Consider the following 21,649-nt stretch of genomic DNA (forward strand, 5'->3'; position numbering starts at 1 on the left):
AATGAACATTATAGTTTTGGAAAAATTTATCCTCACATAATTTGCATTGCCCGTTTTTTTTGACAGACAGTTCAAATGGATTAAATTCCTCTACGTAAGAGGATTTTTTACCATCTGTTAAAATATCGATTGAGAACCATGAACTCGTCATTGTTTTATCCAGTAAATAAAAAGAGAAACGGAAAACAGCTGGTCTGGAAAAACAACAACTGACAATAACGAGAATATGGATTATTTCTGGACTACAATAATGGTGGGAAAATTGGGCCCAGAGTAAAAAAGGTAACGAGAGGGCGCTTTACCAGATTTGGTTGGAAGGGCTCACATTTCGCTCGGTCCGTTTTAAATAATTTGTAATGTTTGGAAGGGCTCACAGTTCGCTCGGTCCGTTTTAAATAATTTGTAATGTGATATGGCAAACACGACTAGCAGTGAATAATTGTAATTCTTGCATTGGATGCAGAAGAACAAAAAGGTCACAGTGCTGTTTATCGGGGGTGTTGTTTGTGGGGTGTTCTTGGAGGTGCATAAAGAGGAAAAAAACTACAAAAAGAAGGAAAAAAGATTGTCACAATCATACTTGGGCTTTGAGTGAAACTAATTAAATGAACTACAACTCACCATTGACTAATATACTGTATCATTATTTTAATACTTTTTTGTTTCTAGCAATAAACCTTTCGCCTTCTTAGCACCGTAAACATTTAATTCTTTGTGCACCTTAAAATAAATTATGGAAAAAAGAAACTAAATGGCATAATCGTAAGAATGAGCATTATGCAGTACCCATCATCCATACAAGTACCAATGTACAACAAAAAGTAAAACTTGCTAATTTCCTTGAATCAAAAGTCAAGTTTGAGGGTAACTTATAAAACCCATTTTCTCCTCTGAAATAAAAATCAATAGACCTTTATGCAAATTAAAAAAATTATGTCACTTGAGAAGTGTGCCCTCGGCTGATGGTCAAAAGAAGGTTGCTGATTGGCCAATCCTATGCGCAGCGCATACATGTGCAATTTGTTCTGTCATCATTGCCTGACCTCTAAGATGGCATCAATGCATATGGTTCATTTGGGAATTTTGTCGACATGAAAGTCTTGTTGCTAAACTGCATTATTTTAAACATCATAAAATCTTGTGCAAAATACTGTTTTGATAAACTTTGAAGTTTGCTACATCAATGATCTCTAAAAGAACAACATATTGTAGAGTTTGTTTAACATTCAAAAATCAAAGGATTTTACATGAACTGACAACATTTATGTCCAAAATAAATATATTCTTTACAATCAACAGCTGATTTATTTTATACTGTTTCAGAAAATTACTGTGCAAAGTGTGGGTTTTTTGTTTTTGGTATTTCTCCAAATTTGTAATTTCTTTTTAGCAGCCATATCAACCATTTCTTTAAATATTTGTTCATTTAATTAAAATGTACTTTGATAAATTTTAACATTGTTATTGAAAAGTTGTTTAAGATGGGTGTCAATGTGTACTTTTGTTTTTGAAGTTGCGCTTGTTTATGAAAGACTGAGAAAAATCCTGACTTTAGGAGCATAAAGCCTCCGCTGTTTTACAGACGTATTGGTCATCACCCAGTGATTAACAAATAAGGCAATGTTTACAGGCAACTTGAAGGCAACCAACTGCACTGTATGTAAAAGGAACACTTCGCTAGCACAACTTACAGACATTTTCAAAAAGTTTCTTCATTCTATCCCAGGGTTTCAGTTTCAGGATGGCCTCCATTAGCCCATGGCTTTTGTGGCTCAAAACGTTCGCCGTACCAAGAAATAATCTTTGAAAAACGTTTCCTCCTTTATGGTATTTAATTAAGATAAAGATCTCCTTGCCACTTATCTGGACATTGAAACATAAACACCACTTCTTTGAGATTGCTTGAGAGCAGTGATGTGCACATTGTCTCATAAGACATGGTTCTTAAGATGTGATTAATAGTTGGTTAATAATGGCAATATACCCCAAACAACTTCTGTATTGCACGTTGGAGGATGTGGCTAATTGGTAAGGCGAAAGGGGGGGGGGGCAGATGGTCTTTGTCAATGATCCTTGGGTCGTCTTAAACCTTTCTTTGCTGCCTTCAAGATCTGACCATCAAGCTTCCCTGCAAACAAAATTTATAAACATGAGTCAGAGAGATAGTTTTACATTTTGCAAATCTGAAGAAAAAAAAGTGGAAAATTTTGACCGTCACATCAAAGCTCAAAGTGATGTTCAACCGAGTGAAAAAGTTTTAAAAGTTCTGCATGTGGAATCGAACCCTGCCCTGATCAGTCGTGACATTTGGGTCCTTGAGCAAGGAACTTCATCATGATTGATTCTCTCCACCCAGGAGTACTAATTGGTACCGAGGAGAGCTGGGTGTAACCTTGGGATTTTGTGCTAGTTCATCTCGTTTCAAGCTCAATCAAAATTAGACCTGATTGAGGGGTCACTTTGCATACATTTACATGGCAGTACTTCAACCAAAATATTCAAGTATACTGAACTAAAGTTTTCCGTTTAAAAAAATTGTCATTATTAGTTACAAATCATGGATTGTACTTTGTAAAATTAAGATATAAATACATTTAATTCACTCACATATTTTATGTTTTCCTTTTAACGGGAATCTCACCACCAGTTCTTGTGGATTTTCACATATAAAGACATAAGGTGATGAGCTGTCGCCATGGGAATACTGTAAACAAAGAATACAACATTCAAGTTTACAGCAAAACAAGAAAAAATGGAATTTGCACCAAGGAGCAAATTGAAATCATCAATGAGGAAAACCTCTACAGGAAAAACGCACGCAGTCAAGTAGGAACTGAAAAACCCAATCCACATGCAAGGTTCTGGTTTGGGCTTGAACCAGGGTTCATAGAAGTGAAAGGCAGGGACAGAAACCACTGAGCCAACCTGACTACCAACGTCTCAAGACACTATTACTGTTGACCCACCTGTTCTTGGTATTGTTCTTGTGAGAGACAGTCCCTCATGTCTACACAGCCAAGAAGACAAGCTACTGGGTACTCCTCGGGGAAATGAATGTCCTCATCTATAATATTAAGAAGGAGACGAAGTTTAAGAGTCATGAACAGTGTATTGACCCAATTCAAAAGGGCAAAGTGTCATAGAGCTGCCTAACGGCACTGGACACCTTTTGGAAATTGTTGAAGATCAGTATTTTAACTTGGTGTATCTCAATGTATGCATAAAATAACAAACCTGTGTAAATTTTGACTCAATTGGTCATTGAAGTTGCAAGAGAATAGTTAAAGAAAAAACACCCTTCTTGCACAAATTCGTGTGCTTTCCAGAAGCATAAACAAGTTTCAGGTCTGTAGTCTTACATATTTTAGTAAGAAACTACCTCTTTCTAAAAAACTATGCTACTTCAGAGGGAGCGTTTCTCACACTGTTTTATACTATCAACAGCTCTCCACTGCTCGTTACCAAGTAAGTTTTTATGCTTACAATTATTTTGAGTAATTACCAATAGTACTGTTCATCGTCTTTAGGCAGAAAATATGGCTTAAACAGTTTCGCTATGCACAAATTTGCAGGATACCAGTCACAGATGATCAGATGGTTCATGAGAGATGGTATTATGACAGGAAACATATTCTGGTAAGCATAATTTTGTTCTGCTTAGCTACTTTTTTGTGCTTAAGCAGCTCTATGAAATTGGGCATCAAGTAGAATCAGTAGAGGCCCTTACCACTGTGTGATAATCGGTGAAACTTTTCTACTTCAGAGATTTCTTCAGGAGTTGGTTGATGTGATGCGGCTGAGATCCATAACCTGCCTCTATGAGACGAGTACCACGTCCTACCTTCATGCCTGAAATAATTATCAAGGAACAATGACCACAACAAATACCCCGATTACAAAGTTCAGGTTACAAGAAACTTTAAATACTGAGGTATAATTTTTGGGGAGAAGATTAAAACATTTTCTCTGAAGAACATACAACAAGGTGTAGACCGAGAAAAGTTGTAATACTTTCCCAGGTTCTGTGGAATTTCTTTTTCTTTAAAACAACAGGCATCTTTCGAGTGGGATTCGAACCCACATCAAGTGATTTCTTGTTTCTTACGTTTTGATTCCAGATATAAGAAGTGATGCCCAAGGTTGATGCATACTTAGACAGAATCCCTCATCAGACATCTCCATTAATTCTCGATCCTGGATCCGTAACGTCCCTTTTGCCGCCTGTGAGAGTTTCTCTGATTTCTGATGTGATGTTTGTATCCTAAACCTATCCTTCTCACTCTGGACAAACTATATAAAAAAAAAAAATATATATCATAATTTGCAATAATTAAACTTATTTTTCAAGAGAGTAGATGTTAAAATTGTTAAAATAAGGGAAAAAGAATATTATTTGGTTCTACACTACCGATGTGTGTAAAGCACTGTACACTCAGTATCCCTCCCCCCCCCCCCCCCCCCCGTCCCCCGAATCCTGAAACCACAGGCAAAATACTCGGGTGGGGTTAGAACCCACAACCCTTGCTATTCTATAGCAAATATCCTACCACCAGACCACTGAGCTTGCGTGGTAGCTAGAGACAGTTTGAACCCCACGTTTGAAGAGCGGACGCTGCAACAATATACCCTTACTATCTAAGGTACTTTCCTGATTCCTGTGAAAAAAGGTATACTTCTCGGATAAGAACTTTGTGTTTGTAGTGGTTAGCAAAACCATACCTTCTTTGCATAACAATTCACAAAGAGTTTTCAAATGATTCATTTTCATGATTCAAAATGAGTAATTTTCTTACGTGTGGTGCATCTTGAACTATATTTGGATTGATGATGTCAATGTCTCCTACAGTTCCTTTTTGACTCTTGACCTTTTGGCCAGTCTTGCCATAGTTCACAGCTTGTACAACCTCATCTTTACCGTCATACATATCAATCTTTCCAGAGTCCTCAACGACTTTTCGACCGGCAAAGTCCAGAGTAAATGTTTTCTTAAGGCGTGAGCCATGCTTGAGTTCTCGGAGTTCATCTCTGCGCTTACGGAGTTTCTCCCGATCGTCTTTGGTGAGCCACTTGTTGGAGTCAGTGGAGAAATAGTCAGATTCATCATCAATGACTTGCGTGCGCCGGGCGCTATGAATAGAATCAAATCACAATGTATCATCTTCAAACTCAACACTCCTACTCGGCCCTTCCATAACAAAACACTAAACAAAAATTAATTTTGAAAAAAGCAGGTACAGAGATAAGCTGTTTTGTCATAAAAACAGGATGAAAGTGTAAAAACAGGCAGAGATAGGATATGTTACATATTCCAGTGAAATAAAAACGCTCACAATTTACCAAACATTTTTCAGTTAGTTTTGTCATGGAGGGGCGGTAACTGTTGGTAATATTTTCCAGCATGCAACTAGTATGGTAGCACAATTGTGTACAGTGAACCATGTAGATGCATTCACCGCTATCCAAAACTGCTGTAGGTTTCTAACCAAAAGTTTTGATCACCATTACTTTTAAGAGTAATTACCAAACCTACACCTTCCCGTAAACATTTATTCAGAAAAAAAAAATATTGCTTTACCTAGACTGGTCATACTCCATGAGTTTGTCCTTATGTTGAAGAGCCTTCTCTAGTCCTGATTGCTTTTTAGAAGAGGCATAAGGTAAAGAGACATCCCCATTAGAGGTCGGCCCACCCCCAGCTCCGTGCTTCCCTTCACCCATCAACTTCTGGAACAGTTTCTTGCTTGCATTGGAATTACGAGCCAGGACTTCTTGCTCTGCCTTTGTGCAAACCTGCAGACAAAAAAGAAAGAATTGTTAATCATTATGCCGCTATCCCAAATAGCTGAAAAATAAAATTATAAAAAATTCCCCAAATTCAACCCAAGTTTGACGGATTTGGTACTGCACAGACAAAACAATCCAAAAGCTTCATATTAACAATGGGCTTGTTTACTAGTTCAGTATTCTTTGGACTTTTATTGATGTAAATGTGACAGACCAACTGACCTCAGGTCAGGGTGGTCAGGTGAGGTTGGTCAGTCAGGTCAGTTGGTTGGTCAGGTCAGGCAGGTTGGTGAGGTCAGGTCAGTCTGACTGACCAGATCATCCTAACTTGACCACCTAACTTGACCGATAGACATGGTGTTCACAAACTATATTAACCAAGATATACTTTAATGTTAGCCCCCATGATGAACACAACATATAATGACCTATAAACTGACCATTGAACCACAGAAGAGGCAGGGACCAGAGCCCTCTTGACTGCAGACTACCCGGCCACATTTCAGACAGTTTGCCACGAGGCTGTGTTTCTGAGCTTGACACTCGCACCAGTGTCTTCCAGTGAGATGTATAACGCTCCGTGCCTCCCCTTCCTTGCTGTACAGAGCCACGTACTTCTGTTTTCGTTTGGCACCTTGTTTGTTAGCCTGGTCCTCGGTCAGTTGCTGGGACACAGGGGTTGCAGAGGCTGGAAGAGGCTATGCAAAAGAAAGAGCAAGTTATTGATTCATTTTGTGTGAGCGAAGAAAACTTTACTAGAGCGGACTTGAACCCGGGATGCCTTTAATTTGTCCAGCTACCATCCACCAGTAACCTCTTCCTTTAACTAGCCCATCGTTTTTTTCACTAGTCCATATTCATATTAAATAGTGAAGCTTTAAATAGTGAAGCTTTTCAACACCAAGTTAGCCAGTCGGACCACTTGAACTGAATTCTAACAGGTACTCATGTGTTTGGCCTTGGGACCACAGTCAAGTGAGAACTCTTTTTTTTGCTTTCTATCTAAAACCTCCAAATCTATACAATATCATTAAAAGACACAAATGAAATTCTGAAAACAATTTACTTCATCAAACTATTTGCTATTCACACAAACAATGTGTACTTGTTGACTCCCATAAATGGCCGACTGTGTTAGTTCACAAAGTAAAAGGAAAACCACGCAATTTCGAGGCATATTTGTGTGGATCATTCTATTCTACTTTGAAAACATCTTTCCAATCATATGCATTTTATAACAAACAGTTACAAACACTTTTTATAGACCAACTCATCCGATCAAAGGCAACGTGTTCCTTTAAGAACTACAGGCAGTAAGTTACATTCTCAATAATAATAATCCCAAAACTTATACAGCGCCTTAAAGCCATTGGACCCTTTCGGTACAGAAAAAAAGAAAAAAAGTTCACAGATTTACAAATGACTTACAGGGTTTACAGAAGGTAATGGTGAAAGACTTCTCTTGAAATATTATTCCATGAAATGCTTTACTTTTTGAGAAAACAGTAAAACAATATCAGTTCTCGAAAACGAGAATTACGGATTTATTTTAAACGCATGTCATGACACGGCAAAACGTGCGGATACAAGGGTGGGTTTTCCCGTTATTTTCTCCCGACTCCGATGACCGATTGAGCCTATTTTTTCACAGGTTTGTTATTTGATATAGAAGTTGTGATACACGAAGTGTGGTCCTTGGACAATACTGTTTACCGAAAGGGTCCAATGGCTTTAATCATATTGACATGCTCTAGGACGCTGAATTCTGAGAGTTAAAAAAACAATTTGAAGTTGACTCACATCTCCTGGCATGCGAGGTTCGGAGTTGACAGTCGACAGATTAACTTTGGAGAATCCACCTGTCTTTTTCTCTTTGAACTTTGACCTGCTTTGTGACTTGCTGGGTTTAGATACATGGTCTCTGTCTTCAGTAGGCTTCTTGTAGACCTACAATAGGAAAATATCCACAAGGGCTGGGTAAATAGGTTAATGGGATTGTCGTGGCCGAGCGGTTAAGGGCACCGAATTCAAACTCTGGTGTTTCTGATCAGCAGAGTGTGGGTTTGAATTCCCAGCCGTGACACTTACGTGTCCTTAAGCAAGACACATAACCATTGCTTCATCCTTCGGATGGGACGTAAAGCCGTTGGTCCCATGTGTTGTGTAAAAGCATGTAAAAGAACCCAGTGCACTTATCGAAAAGAGAAGGGGTTCGCCCCGGTGTTCCTGGCTGGATTGGCAGCATATTGCGCCATAGCACCTTATTATTATTATTATTATTATTATTATTATTATTATTATTATTATGTCATCAGGCTGGAAATAAGGCTACAAGTCTGAATTAGACAGGCCTAATCTGCTAAAGGATGTGTGTTTTTCTCACAGTGATATTTTCTGGTAACGCTGTTCCTTGTTTCTTCTGTAGCAGTTCTTGAATGAACCTGCTAGCCTTGGGGTCATTGACATCAAGTAACCCCTGAAGGTAATCCTCAAGGTCCTTGGGGTCATCTATGGACAGGAGATATCTGCAGATTAAAGAGAAGACAGCATTACCAACAAATATATTGCTAAGTTATCAAATATAACCCTGACTGCGTGGGTTTTCCCTGGATTAATTCTATTGGGTTTTCCTCCCACATCTAAAACTAAAACGTCCTTCGCTGTCTTCTCTCCACTTGATTCTTGGCTAGTACAGTGATTAAGTCTGCTTATCTAAGAGTCATTGGGTTCACAACCAGAATTAGTTAAATTAAATTCAACTTACCACTTTAAAGATAGAACATTTCATTAATTTTGTCAACACAACAAATTAATTTTTCTCTTACTTTGCAAAGTCTTCAGTTGCATCCGCACCAAGGAGAATTGATAACTCATTACTGCACCATTGGATCAACGGACCCATAGACACCATCTTAAATCTCTGCTGTTTCAAAAATTTACTGCAGTGCTGCTACTTCTGAGAGTAATTGACAGAAAAAATGAAAACAATTAAAATCAGGTGAAAACATGAAAAAAAAAAACATTTTTAACATTAAATTTGCATTAAAATTTGCATTGAAGAGAAGCTTAACCCTATTCATACCCAGGTAATTATCAGTGACACAGCGTAGTGCAAAGAGACTCACGCCCTGGCTGGCTTTGTTTTTAAATGTACAAACTCTAGACTATAGTTTTAATTTGATTGAGTGCTGTAACAACATTTGTTCAACTTCATTCGTTAAAATTCAATAAACTTGTTAGTTCAATTTTTTGGGGGGATCAATCATCTTTAAAAGATCCGTAAACGGAAACGATTTCTGTAGATCCCGCCACCACTTTGTATTTGTTAATCATGTTAATATAATAAAAGTAAAACAGTATGAGTATTTAATGTAGATTAGTAGAGTACTCAAATGAGATATTACTTTTACTTTTTAGTACTAAAAATGGGTGAAAAAGTAGTGGCAGGATACAGACAGTTTTCCCAGCAAACTGGTGGGAAGACATGAATTCTTATCCTAACTAACCCGGCCTACCCCCTTCCCCCATCATGCCCATGCCCCGCCCATGTGACTGACACTGGTCCAAATCATGCACTGCTCAGCTGCTGCCACACACACTCACTCACACACAGTGCAGTGTCCACTGACCAGTGACTGACCATGGAGGTAGGGCCCATTATAGGTGCTTACCTTTCTACTTGAAAGTTGAGCTGATTTTGCAGCCACGTACGCCTCTACAGCTCTACGTCGTTATTGCACAAGTAAGGGAAATCCCGCGACCGTTCATGGGAGCTGCCATTTTATTACCGAAAGTTAACGAACTATCACGGTGTTTTCCGAAGTACCTTGCTGGTATGTCGCGCAACATTCTCATACAACAGAAAATGCGGAACCAGTCAATTGACCTCACTCTCAGTGACCTTTTCAGTGGCGCGCCAAATTTTGAGATTGGCGCGATCTCATTTCATTCATAAAGCCTACGTTGATCAGTGAACACGTACAATCAGAGAGTTACTCACGTCGTCAAATTAACAGTTTTGTTGTTTATCAGTCTATTATAGTCAATTGTAAAAATGGTCCGGACAAAGGCAGATAATTGCAGTAGGAAAGGTGAGTTTACATGTTGGTTTGGCGAGTATATATTCCAAAGTAATCAAATCTGAACGACTGGTCCTTCTCGGCGCCGTCCTTCTCTCACTCTCAGTCTCAGTTGCATACAAAACACTAGATATAGAAAAGTGACCAGTGCAGTGTAATGTGTGACCGAGTCTGTAGCGAATAATGTAGAGAGTGATAAACTTAGTATTAAAACATTATAATTAATTGTAGGATTTTGTTTTACCAAAAGCAGTATCTAAGGAAAAGTTTCCGTATGGCGCCACCACTTTTTCATTCGATATGAATTAATATAGTATCTAATTTACCCGATTGATATATCCCTTTTTGTAAAAGTGAGTGAAAAAGTGGTGGCGCCATACGGAAAGTTATCCAAATCTAATTTGAGTAAAAAATAAGCGTACTATTTTTGTTCATAATGAATCACAACAAAAAGTGGCGGCCGGATACAGATATTTTCCTCTATTTTATAAAATAGTTGATTTTATTTATTATTAAACAATAGATTCTTTGTGCTTTTCTGACCCACATTGCTACCTTAATTATGATCAATTAAATAATATATTCAATCAATCATAGCTTGCTAAAATTTTGTTTGTGATTTAAAATATGCGGACTGTCCTCACATACTCCAATCCATAGGGACACGAAATGTCGGTGAATATTGCAGAGTGATTTTCTGAATGCGCCCGAACTGTAACAGAAATATTATGATGTACACAGAATCAGACAGCAACTGCGTACACAGGCGTAACAGTGCCATTATTATTTGGCGTAACTACGACTTTGGTCAGGGAAGACTCATCATGTGACTGTTTAAGTGTTTACAAAAAAAAGTAAACAAATTGTAATTGAAGATATTATTTAATAACGTTTGCCTTTTTTCTTGTATTTCTTCATATAGCTGTCGCCGCAAAGGCACCCCGCAAGAATCTTGGCGCAAGTAGCAGCGGAGTAATGATGGGCAGTAATTCAATGAAGTCACCAGGTATAAAGAAAATAAGTCTTGTTTGTTTAGTTTTTTTAGATGATCGCCCAAGGAGAGAATCAGCAAACTGCCATTAGCGTGAACGAACGGCAAGCTGGCAACCAGCCAATCTCTCTCATAAAAAAGGTTGACTCGTCCAGGGGGCGAGTGGAAACGAAGTTAAAGAAAACCCCTGCTGAATGCTGTGTTCGTTTTACCAATACCTTTCACCTTTTGTTTTGTTCAGCCGGCAAGAAAAGCAAATATGCAGGTGGAAACTCCGTCTGTCCGAGACCAACACCAGAATGGCAGAAGGAAATCACAAACTTCTTGATCAAGTCGCCAAGGAGTGCCTCAAAACAAAAAGAGAACGAAGACCCTGACAATGAGGAGGAAGACGAAACAGCAGGATGCAGCAGAGAGGAGAGGTGGGGATTAAATTTTAATTTTTTAAATTTCTTAAAAAAAAAAAAGGATTTTATAATTGTTCAATATCATTTAGCAATTATGCAGTAATGTGTCTTCAAACTTTGTGGAGTTAAACATTTTGCTTTCTTCAAATACATACCAGCGTTACATGATTGTAAAAACGGCCTCTCCCTCTTAGCTCCCTGTGGAAAAGCTACAGATCATTCCCTCACACTGCCCCCCCCCCCCCCAGCGATAAATCAGTCTAATCAGAGCCTTTTGGACCCTTGGTAAGGGGCTACAAAAAGACAAATGTATTAACGGTGAAGATTATAGCAGCTCTTCTTGGGAGACGCAAGGACAGTTGCAGAAATTGAAAACGATCCCTTGTTTGCCTGGTCGAGTCTTAATTCATTCTCTTCGGTTTTTTCCTTAGGATAAAAGATGCTGCAGGAAGCAGTAGTTCCAGCAGAGTAGAGGAGGACATCGAAGAAGAAAAAGAAGACGAGGAGGAGGAGGTGAAAGTCGGTTCATCGTCATCCTCATCCTCAAGGCAGAAATTTGTCAAGAACAAATGCATTAGTGATAGCGAAGATGATTATTGATAGATAAATGAAACAAATTGTTTAAGAAAATAAATGTAAATATTTATAAACCCACAACCTGGAACAATAGTGTGTCCCTCCTCTTGTAAGTTTATCCGCAGTCAATGGGAATCCTGAAGCAGTGTGAAGGAAATTCCTGTGTCAATAGACCAATTAAGTCGAACAGGTAGTCAAACATTGTGGTTATGTTTGAATCCCACGGACATTCCTTGTTTGTAAGGTGGCCCTTTAACAGAGGTCAACATTCCAATGGCACAGGAGGAACTTTGTTAAAAAAACTTTTGCAGATTGTGGGAACTGTATTCATGTGACTTTTCAAAATGTACAAATACATGTATGTATTTACTCTTCTTAAAATTGATGTTTTGTTTAAATATTGGGCTACTTTTGCAACCTAAATGAGCTTACTTAGTCACTGTTGAAATTCAATTTAAATGTCTATGGGAAATCAAATGGGGATGTGAAAGGCTATTCTGTCATTCAGAACATTTCAAACCAGACTTACTGATTAATGTGCCTGATCTAAGGGAACAAAGTATGTGCAACCTCAAAACTGCATTTTGGGCTGAAAACATTCAAGCCTCGAATGTCATTTGAAAAAATGAGGTTACTTTCTCAAAGAAAGAAAAGTGACATTCGATTCATTTCAAATGAGAATGTCCACAACATTGGAGACAAAGTATCGTCCTCTGATCATGAGTATGATCATCATCATACAATGTTTTTTGTCTTGCAGATGTTCATGTATTTAAGACAACCAATGTGGTTATATATCAAAGTTGAATATTGATCTACAAAGGATCTTGAAATAAACTCATTTAGGAAAATAAATATCAAATCAAATGTTTGTTTTGCCTCAGGAATACCTCTGTAAATTATATAATATATATGAAAGGTCAAAAAAACCATATTGAGTTGATTTGATGCACGTGTTAATTGTAGTTAGACAGAAGAGGTCGTACTCGGAAGAGAGGTTGTCTAGGTTTAGATTTAGAAACTTAAGAATTGTTGGATTTTATCTTGTTTTGAATAACGGTTATTAGATTTTGTACTTGTATCAATAAATAATTACCAATTCATTTTTGAAAAAAATATGATGCTTATTCTGATACTTATTAATCTCTGTTGTTGGATAAGTCTAAACTTCCTTGGGAGTATGCGGCCCAAACATCCTTCTGCGTTCTTGTCTCAGATCTACATAGCCTCGACCCAATTTCATAGCTCTGCTTTACAGAAGCAGGGAATTGCACACTTGCATCAGGCGTATTTCACAGGTTAGCGGGGAAGTTTTGCTTGTGTCAGTGCGTACTTAACGAAACTAGGCATTCTTTGCTTACACTGCTAGCATGGAAATTCAGCGCTTGCGCTGAAGCAGAAAATGGTGATCGTAAGCGCAGAATTCAGCAGTAAGCAGAGCCATGAATTTGTTTGATACAGCAGTCTTACTCCAGTTGACACCAGCAAATACATCCAGACATACGTTTTTCAGTGACTTCCAAATCACTTGCATCGTTTTTATTAAAACATCCACAAAAGTTTTGATAATTAATCATTATTACCTTTTTAAATAAACCACAGTTTTTTTCTTACTATAATAAACAGGATTGATTTTGTTATTTCTTAAAGTTTAAGACAATTTGCTTTTGTGGAAATAGTATGCTGAGATAGAAGGACAAATTTCCACTGATGAAAGGAAAGGGTGAGAGTAGATTGGCAAAGGTCTGTAACAAGGCTCAAAGGAGGTATGATGAAATTATGATATTTCAACCTTCAAGGAACCTTGTGACTTCAAGGAACAGTATCCTCAAAACTAGAAAAGTAGATCAAAGAGCAGGATTTCTTCATATCAGGGCACAGTTTCTTACAGCTGCTTAAGCACAAAAAGAATTTGCTTACCAGATTAAGGTTACCAGCTAAAATACAGGTACCATTTGTGACTTGTGTCCTGCTAATTATTGCTTAGCGTAAATTTGTAAGCAGCTATATGAAAGTGGGCCCTAGTGAAAATAATGGCAAATTTTCTGCAGAACAGAAATCTGGCATTTCTCATCCCTGAAAGGTTTGAATTTGCTTTGGATTTCCCAGTTGGGATAAATTAAGTGATAACAATTTTTGAGAGCCAGTGCAGAGTCAGATATTCCTTCTTTTATGTGACACATTTCAAACTGCTTGTTTTTACTGTACCCTCCCCAGCAGCAAATTTCATTATTATCCACAGATAAATATACAAAAACCTTTCACCAGTGGAAATTCTTCACTTCCGGGACACAAACTAAAATTTAATAATCTAAAATTCCTTCAATGTATTTCATAAGGTTGTTTTGTTATTCTCCATTAAAACTACAGGGCACCTTCACTGCATACTATGGTACAACATGTACCAAATGAAAATGTGTGTGAATGAAATATGTACACACAATTTTCCAGAGTTTAAACCTGGATCAAAGTTGGTTTCTTTGCCACATTCCTACCCCAAAAAAGTAAAATAAATAAAGCTGTACCAAACACTCACATTACAAAACAGCAAGAGATGTAGGTTTTGTATACAAGGTTTTATCCATTGATCTCCATTATACTTCAGTATAATGGAGATCAATGGTTTTATCCATAGAGTTATATATAAGAACTAGAGGGCGCACTGGCCTATATATGCGCTCCGGCATGTGCGCAGGCGGCCATTTTCTAAGTTGACAAAACTGGCATCTCACAGCGTGTTTTTGTGCGGCCATTTTGTAAGTTGAACAAACAACATCGCGTGAGCGTTCAATAAAAAAAAACCTCCAACGTGTATTTCATATTCAAGAATGACGCGCTTGTCATCTTGCGGTCCCGCAGGGTTTGTGCACGAAGCATCACTCGTGCGCCCTCTAGTTCTTATATATAACTCTATGGTTTTATCACACTGCAGCCATCTTTGTTTAGTGCCCTGACCCCAAAATCCATACACAGTCAATGTGGTTGGAATTTTTGATAGGTGTCCGACTATATTTTTGTAACAAGTCATAGGCATGATCACAATCTATGACCCAAAGACAAAAACCTTTAATGTGTACACTGGCTGTATCTTAAAGCATATGTGATCAAAGCCATTTTAAGGACACTAATAATTGACATCAGACTAGGCAAACAACCTGGCTTCAGCACTGGCTGTGACTTTTCTACTGTGCTTTTAACATTGTTTAAGTCAAAATGGCTGACATTACATAAGCCACAGCCGCAGAAGAAGTCAAAGAAGGGCTGTTGTCAAAATCATCTGGTTTTCAACAATTATCCCACTTTGATTTGGAACAAAAAGATGAAAGGCAAGCTCCATAAATTCATATCAGAGTCAATTTAAGCAGTTTAGTGTCCGGACACTTTTTACATTTCCCAAACCAAGCCCACAGGGTCTTGATATTTAGGAAGAAGAAAATTTCTGGGTAAACACAAGTTATCATTTACAATCTATTATTAACAACAAAAGTAATAAAAAAGGGATAAAAATGTGGCCAAAAAGTATTGTTAACTTTTTTACTAGGTACTTAAACCTTTTGGAAGTAATATGTACAAGTAGAAAGATTCATTTGTTTATATTAACAAAGGGAGAAACTTACAGAGAAATGATCTCCAAGGATTTGTTTTGTTTAACTTACAGCTATTTATACATTCAAAAAAGAAAAACATTGCGTCTTTGTTTCTCCCATTTTTTTATTTTATTTATTATTTTTTTTACAAAGATTTTAAATTTTCCTTACAAGTATTATCGTAGCTACATGTTTTGAGGACACAATTTCTTGTATTGGTGCAAATTAAATTGACTTTAATTTTCTTGAGTGAAACCAAGCGACACTTTGAAGCGCAAATAAATGCGGACAGTTGGAAACTAACAGAAACTAAATTAGGTCAATTCATAACCTCTTGTGGTAACACAACCCCACCACAACAACGGAAAAAACAGGGCAACATGCTGGTAGTGTGGCACAAAAAGCACATAACGTTGCAACATTTAAATCTGGTGTGTTCGGGTTTACATTCCTTTCAAACTCAAATGACAGGTGCAAACATAAGTACATATACACAAAAAAATACAAACAAAAAACCAGTTGCCTACAAATTTGACAAATAATGGACAAACACGGGGAGCAAAACATCTCCATAAAATAAAAATGTTGTGAATTTCAGCTTGGCAAATTTTCTAGAAAATAAGCAGAAAACTACCCCAAACCAAGGGTTTAGATTGTTGGAGTTGCAGGGCAATGACGTTTGCTTTCATATATAACACCAAGCAATTTTGCAAAAACTAGCAAGTGGCACAACGTTCAACCCTAGCAGAGTCTTTCTCAACGGATTTTTTTTTTCAAGAGTGACTCTGCTAGGGTCTAAACAATTAGGTCATTAACTGTTTTTTGCATTTGTACCATGGGTCATTTTTGTTGGTAAGCAGTTTGAATCGCTTATCTATTTTCGCAACTTGCAGTTATCCCTAATTTTAAAAAGCTGACTATTTGAGAATGTTTTGAAGATTTAGTTTTTGGCATCAAAGAATTTGAATAAACCAGTACTCTACTTGACATCATTTAATTAACCCTGCCCCTAACCTGAATACAAATCAACTAATCAGATGTGGGAACCGGTGGATCAGTGCAGGGGACCAGTGCAACCAATGAACAAACGTAGGGGAAACAAATTACTAAAACAGAATGGGCTGATTACTAGTAACAGAAAAACACTGTAATGTCATAATAAACTTGTAGCAATTATAACTTTGGGACTGGGGCCACCAAGTTCTATCTTCCATTGGTAGATACCTCTTTAAACGACCTACATGCAGAGTTGGTTCACTTTGAAAAATAACGGGTAACAAGATTTATGGTTCGTGATTTTGTTTAGATATGTGGTTATGTCAACAATAAATGTACATTCAGAAACTTAAAACGTACAAAATAACGTACAACAGGCATTTGTAGCAAGACCTTTTGCAGACATGTGTCATCCATTATTCTCACATTACAAGAACAAGTAAAACAATCAAAATTGCCTTCCTACATCTTTTTTCTCGGATATTTTCTGCCTTTTTCAAAGCACTGAAAACCTTTTCCCCAAGAAGCACAGTAGAAAACTAATCAAGGAACGTTTCTAATTATTTCTAATGAGGTACAACTGTCTTTCCACTTGTTTTCATATAAAAAACACTCTTTGAATAAATATGCATACATTCAGTCCAGTACAAAAAGTTATGCAAAGGTATGTAAATTAGACAAGGTCAAGGGTCAGGTGGGGTCAAAGTGCATGACATTGGCTTGACAATATCAGTGCAGAATATAGATTGATTGCTCTTTATTTGCATTGAAGTAAATTCACAACACAAGGTTTCAATGAAAAATATTACTCTATGAGGAATTACCAGTTGAGATTATTCGACTCCGCTTCATACTTGACGCGACTTGCAAAAGCGAATTTGCCAGCGACAAAATTGTTTGCATTATGTAATTTGCTTCGCATTTGCTTTCGCGTGAAGTATAAACCCAGACTTCATCTTTTCATATTCCTACAAGTGTGGTTCTGAATACGGCCAACCTACATCTTCATGGAATTTTGTGCACTTCAATTCAAATATATACAGGCAGTAGATTGAAGTAGACAGAAAAGGTGAGGTGTGAGGTTCTGGAGGGGGTGGGGTAGGGGTATTAAGGAGTGGGGTTTTGGAGGTGGTGGGGTAGCGGGATTGAGGAGCTGGGTTCGGGAGGGGTGTGGGGTATTGGGGAATTGGTTGACATCAAAAACATTTGGACAAGAATAGGTGCGGGGTAGTATTTTGATGGAGTTACAAATTGGGTTGTTTTTTTTCCTGGAGGGCGAGTCTGAAGTCTTTGCTTCAACCCGAGATGGAAATACGCAAGATTTTTTGAGTGACTGGCGAGCAGAGTCAGTTAGCTTTACATGTCACTAGTCCATCAGCTATTTCACTTGTTGTGCTTTATATTAAAATGACATAATCTTCAACACTGACCTAGCCAGCCTGACCACTTGGAGAGAATTTTGGCTGGTCCTCGGGCGTTTCAACTGGCATCTGGCCAGCGGCCCACAATCCATACCCAGTGATAGATAGGAAATGTTGCAGTTATTTTCTTGCATTTTGAAGAAGCCTCAAAGTTTGCCTCATGAAGTACCCCACCTATATACCCCATGTCAATTCAAAAAGGATATAACTGCATACCTGTAGGTGTAATTTTAAAACGACTCTTTTCAACATATTCTATTGCAACTGGTAAGACAGTATATGTACATAGTTTGCCCGGATTCACGTTCCCTTTTTTTCCCCATTTTGTTAAAATCAATACGTCCATTTACTATACAAACAATTTTGCAGATCAAAGTAGTAGAGAAAAAACAAAAAATAAAGCTTTGAAATTTCAAAATCCTTCTCTGATAAAACCCCTGATGAATGTCGACAGCAAAACGATCCCAGACGACGAAAAAACAATAACAGCAAAAATATTGTACAAATGGGGCTTTCACACTCTGAATTTATCTTGGTCAAATCATCCTCCTCCTCCTGCTACTTTCTCAAATCAATCTTGATGATCAAATGCTAGCCTGGAGTGAGGGTCAAGCTGCTGTCAGCTGTTTGCCCAATCCCCTTTTACAGGGATAACCAGGCTAGTTTCATCTCAGATGAAGCATCTGTTCAGTTCTGTCTTATGGAGCAACATCTCCCAAGAAATCAACCTGTCGACTTCAAAGACAAACTGGGGTTCTCAATAGCAGACAGAAAGCTTCTTGTAGTCATGAACAAGAGGAGGTTTTTTATTCCATTGAGCATTTTGGTCTCCAGTCTTAGAGTAGAGAGTCAGTGAAGCATCATTCAGCAGACACCACCAGAGAAGTAAACCAAGACATCAGACTGGGTGGGGTTGTAGGCGTGGCAGGAGACAGGGTTGGGGCTATTTACGACATGATGGACGCTTCTTCTTTTTCCTCTTGAAGAAGCAACAACACCTGGGTAAAGAAAATAAGGAATTCATCATTTAAGACGTTAAGTCTAGTTTGTGGGAAGATCCTGCCTTTGATTTCTTAATGCAAATAACCTAAACGTGGTGAAAGGAGAATACATTTCAATAAAAAAGTTAACTTGTAATAATCGTTTTGGAGTTTATATGACCTTTCTGATAATGATTTTACAGCAAGTTGTATAAATATAAACTTTGTCAAATTTGTTATACACCTTAGTAACAAGGGAGGAATTGATCATTCCAAATGGACATGATGGTCATGCTTCCTGTCTGCAATAATCAAAACTGATGCCCATCATACTAAAGGTACCAGACTATATTCTTACAAGCCTCAATTTGGATGAAACTAATAGAAAAGAAGGAAAGATAAACAAACTGTTTCACATTCATACACAAACCCAAATCAATAATACATACACAATATTGTATATACACTGGGCTTTTACATGTATATAGCGCCATTCCATTTAGACCACAGCGCTTTGGCACACAGACAATACAAGGATAACATTGAACTAGTTCTGTAGTTATAACTTACTTTGTGTCATCAGGTGAGTCGATTTCAGGCTGGGGTGCAATGGGCACCTCTGAGCGTCGATCCTCTGGTCCAAGCTCCCCATTGGTGGAGCTCATGACCTGTACAGACCCACGCTGGTCTGCCATTGGCGGTGCTAGCTTGGCCGCCTGCTCGGGCCAGGCACGTGCGGTTGTTGGTTGCTGGTGGGAGAAAGATTATGAACATCCGTTAAGAAAGAAAAGAACACCAGACTCAAGCTCTTGTGTTTCTGATTAGCAGAGTGTGGGTTAGAGTCCATGTCACAACCTTTGTGTCCTTAAGTAAGACACTTAATCATTATTGCTGTGTCCTTCGGATGAGACATAAAGCTGTAGGTCCTGTGTGTTGTGTAATGCATGTAAAATAAGCCAGTGCACTTATGGAAAAGGGGGTCGCAGGTTTAGTGGAAGCAGGTCGATCTTGCAACCGTTTACGACCGCTATGGGCATTTTGGGGTACAAGCCGTTTCCAGCCACTATGCTCTCCAAAGGGCTAAGCAGGGTTTTCATTTTAAGGTATTTAGCAGGGTGCCTAGAAAACACCTTTGGTTGTAAGGTCGATGAATCAAAAACCTACCCAACCTGGGGTGCGTTTTGGCGGTTGTAACCAAAAACTGTTTCCAATATTGGCCAGTGATTAACCAAAGATATTGGTTCTGACCGCCAAAACACACCCCTGTCCTCCTCCCCCATGGGGTGGGTGGGTGGGGGGGGGGTGTAGGGAACCAGGCCATGGAAGAGTGTAGATCTGAACATAATCATATACATCAAAGTGGACCAATGAAGTACCATAGTAACTTACCTTGCTTTGGGCATAGCGTTGCTTGTCCCTATCCCTCCCTGTCGGGTTGGCATCTTTAGATTGTGACACATCACTTGATGTGGCTGAAACATGTGAAGTCTGCAAACAAAACAACAACACAAACAAGCAATCAGAATAATAAATCAGCCAGAAATGACGTTTGTAATAATCCTGGTATGTAGTTGTAGATGACTGCCAAGTAAAAAACGATTGATAATTACATGAGTAATCAAGCATGTATCCCCTGGGAATTCCCTTGGTTACTTCCCCTGGATCTTCCCTGGGTCTCCCTCTGGGTCCAACAGATGACCCTCCTAAGTGTTTAACTACAAGAAAGGCTAGATCTCATCTTCCCATGTAGCAAGTACTTTCAAGAAACTTCCTGAGACAGGAGGCTCGTTATCAAAACCCTGCCATCTGAAAAATCATGGAATGACACCTCATAACTTAATTCGGGTATAGAAAAGGAAATTGCTGGCGAAAAATCTGGAAACGTTTGACTAAGTTTTTCTAGACTTGTTACTCACAAGCTGCTTGCCCGTCCAATCAAACTCAGACTCATGGCCGTAGGTTTTCCTATCATATAGGTCCTGGAAGAGCTTCCTTAAGTAGTTGTAGTCTGGCGTCTCAAAGAAGTCAAGTCTGCGGACATATCGTAGGTAGGTCGCCATCTCATCTGTAATTATCACAGATACATGTCAAAAATACTCAGAGGTATTCACAAAACACAAGCCAAATTGTCAATACAAAAACATTTGACAGTATATTTACTCTGGTGATGAATGGCTCAATATCATTATTAGACAGGACTGGCCGTGATCTCTGTTGCCCTGATCTTGGCCTTGGTGCCCCCTCAATGGAAGTGCCAACTTACCGACATAGCTTTCACATAAGACTTCAATGGGTGTTGCCCTCTTTGTGTCTCCAATCTTTTGATATCTCTCTTTCAGTGTGTCAGCCTGCAATGAATCCAACACAACATCATTCGTTACTTCAATTGTATAAACATTTTTAATAAATCACATTCCCCATATTTTCTTTAAGTAAATAAACATCAGGCGAGATACTTTATGATGGCAACAGAGGCAAACAGCCTTCTTGCCCTTAGTCAATGCCTAAATGCCCTCTTTAAGAGCTAGGTATCAGGCCTAGAATATTGTCGTTTGCGCTGCCCCAACATGAGCTCCTTTGACACCTTCCTTGTTTTTAAACACCTTCTAATCTTGGACACCTTTCTGCACAGAAACTCAATCAATCTCCCCCCACACATGATCCTTCATCAAGATGAAATAAACCAAACTCTCTTAAATTTGTAAATTCCTAATTGTTGCTTGTTACAATGGAACTATAAAAACTAACTAGACTGCAAATGTCAAATGTCAGATTGTTGTTAAATTTCAGTTTAATAATGGCTTGACATTTCGACCATGGTAGGCTCA

At 38.4% G+C, this 21,649-nt stretch overlaps 3 protein-coding genes across 4 annotated transcripts in view; 1 reads left to right on the forward strand and 2 right to left on the reverse strand.

Moving 5' to 3' along the window:
- Window positions 1-629: 629 nt before the first annotated feature.
- On the reverse strand, window positions 630-9,577 carry LOC117295736 (activating signal cointegrator 1-like). The gene is made up of 12 exons (XM_033778457.1): window positions 9,456-9,577; window positions 8,610-8,740; window positions 8,168-8,309; window positions 7,585-7,731; window positions 6,225-6,482; window positions 5,576-5,790; window positions 4,794-5,127; window positions 4,106-4,290; window positions 3,728-3,849; window positions 2,967-3,064; window positions 2,608-2,704; window positions 630-2,128 (listed from the first exon to the last, which is right to left on the reverse strand). Exons 2-12 carry the CDS (start codon window positions 8,693-8,695, stop codon window positions 2,064-2,066), a joined length of 1,749 nt encoding a protein of 582 aa, XP_033634348.1. The 5' UTR covers window positions 8,696-8,740; window positions 9,456-9,577; the 3' UTR covers window positions 630-2,063.
- A 171-nt stretch (window positions 9,578-9,748) lies between these two features.
- LOC117295737 (PCNA-associated factor-like) lies at window positions 9,749-14,495 on the forward strand. Its single transcript, XM_033778458.1, has 4 exons — window positions 9,749-9,875; window positions 10,786-10,869; window positions 11,096-11,276; window positions 11,693-14,495. The coding sequence occupies exons 1-4, from the start codon at window positions 9,839-9,841 to the stop codon at window positions 11,859-11,861; spliced, it is 471 nt and encodes a 156-aa protein (XP_033634349.1). The 5' UTR covers window positions 9,749-9,838; the 3' UTR covers window positions 11,862-14,495.
- Window positions 14,496-15,531: 1,036 nt separating this feature from the next.
- LOC117295738 (casein kinase I-like) overlaps window positions 15,532-21,649 on the reverse strand; it is a 63,358-nt gene continuing 57,240 nt past the window's right edge. For both annotated transcript variants that reach the window (XM_033778460.1, XM_033778459.1), the window contains exons 8-12: window positions 21,085-21,169; window positions 20,738-20,886; window positions 20,211-20,309; window positions 19,392-19,570; window positions 15,532-18,839 (exon numbers count right to left, since the gene is read on the reverse strand). In XM_033778460.1, the coding sequence (XP_033634351.1) occupies window positions 18,785-18,839; window positions 19,392-19,570; window positions 20,211-20,309; window positions 20,738-20,886; window positions 21,085-21,169 (567 nt within the window). In that variant the 3' untranslated portion in view covers window positions 15,532-18,784. The remainder of the gene's footprint in view (window positions 18,840-19,391; window positions 19,571-20,210; window positions 20,310-20,737; window positions 20,887-21,084; window positions 21,170-21,649) is intronic.

The sequence above is a fragment of the Asterias rubens genome, chromosome 10, assembly GCF_902459465.1.
Source record: "Asterias rubens chromosome 10, eAstRub1.3, whole genome shotgun sequence".
NCBI classification, from domain to species: Eukaryota; Metazoa; Echinodermata; class Asteroidea; order Forcipulatida; family Asteriidae; genus Asterias; species Asterias rubens.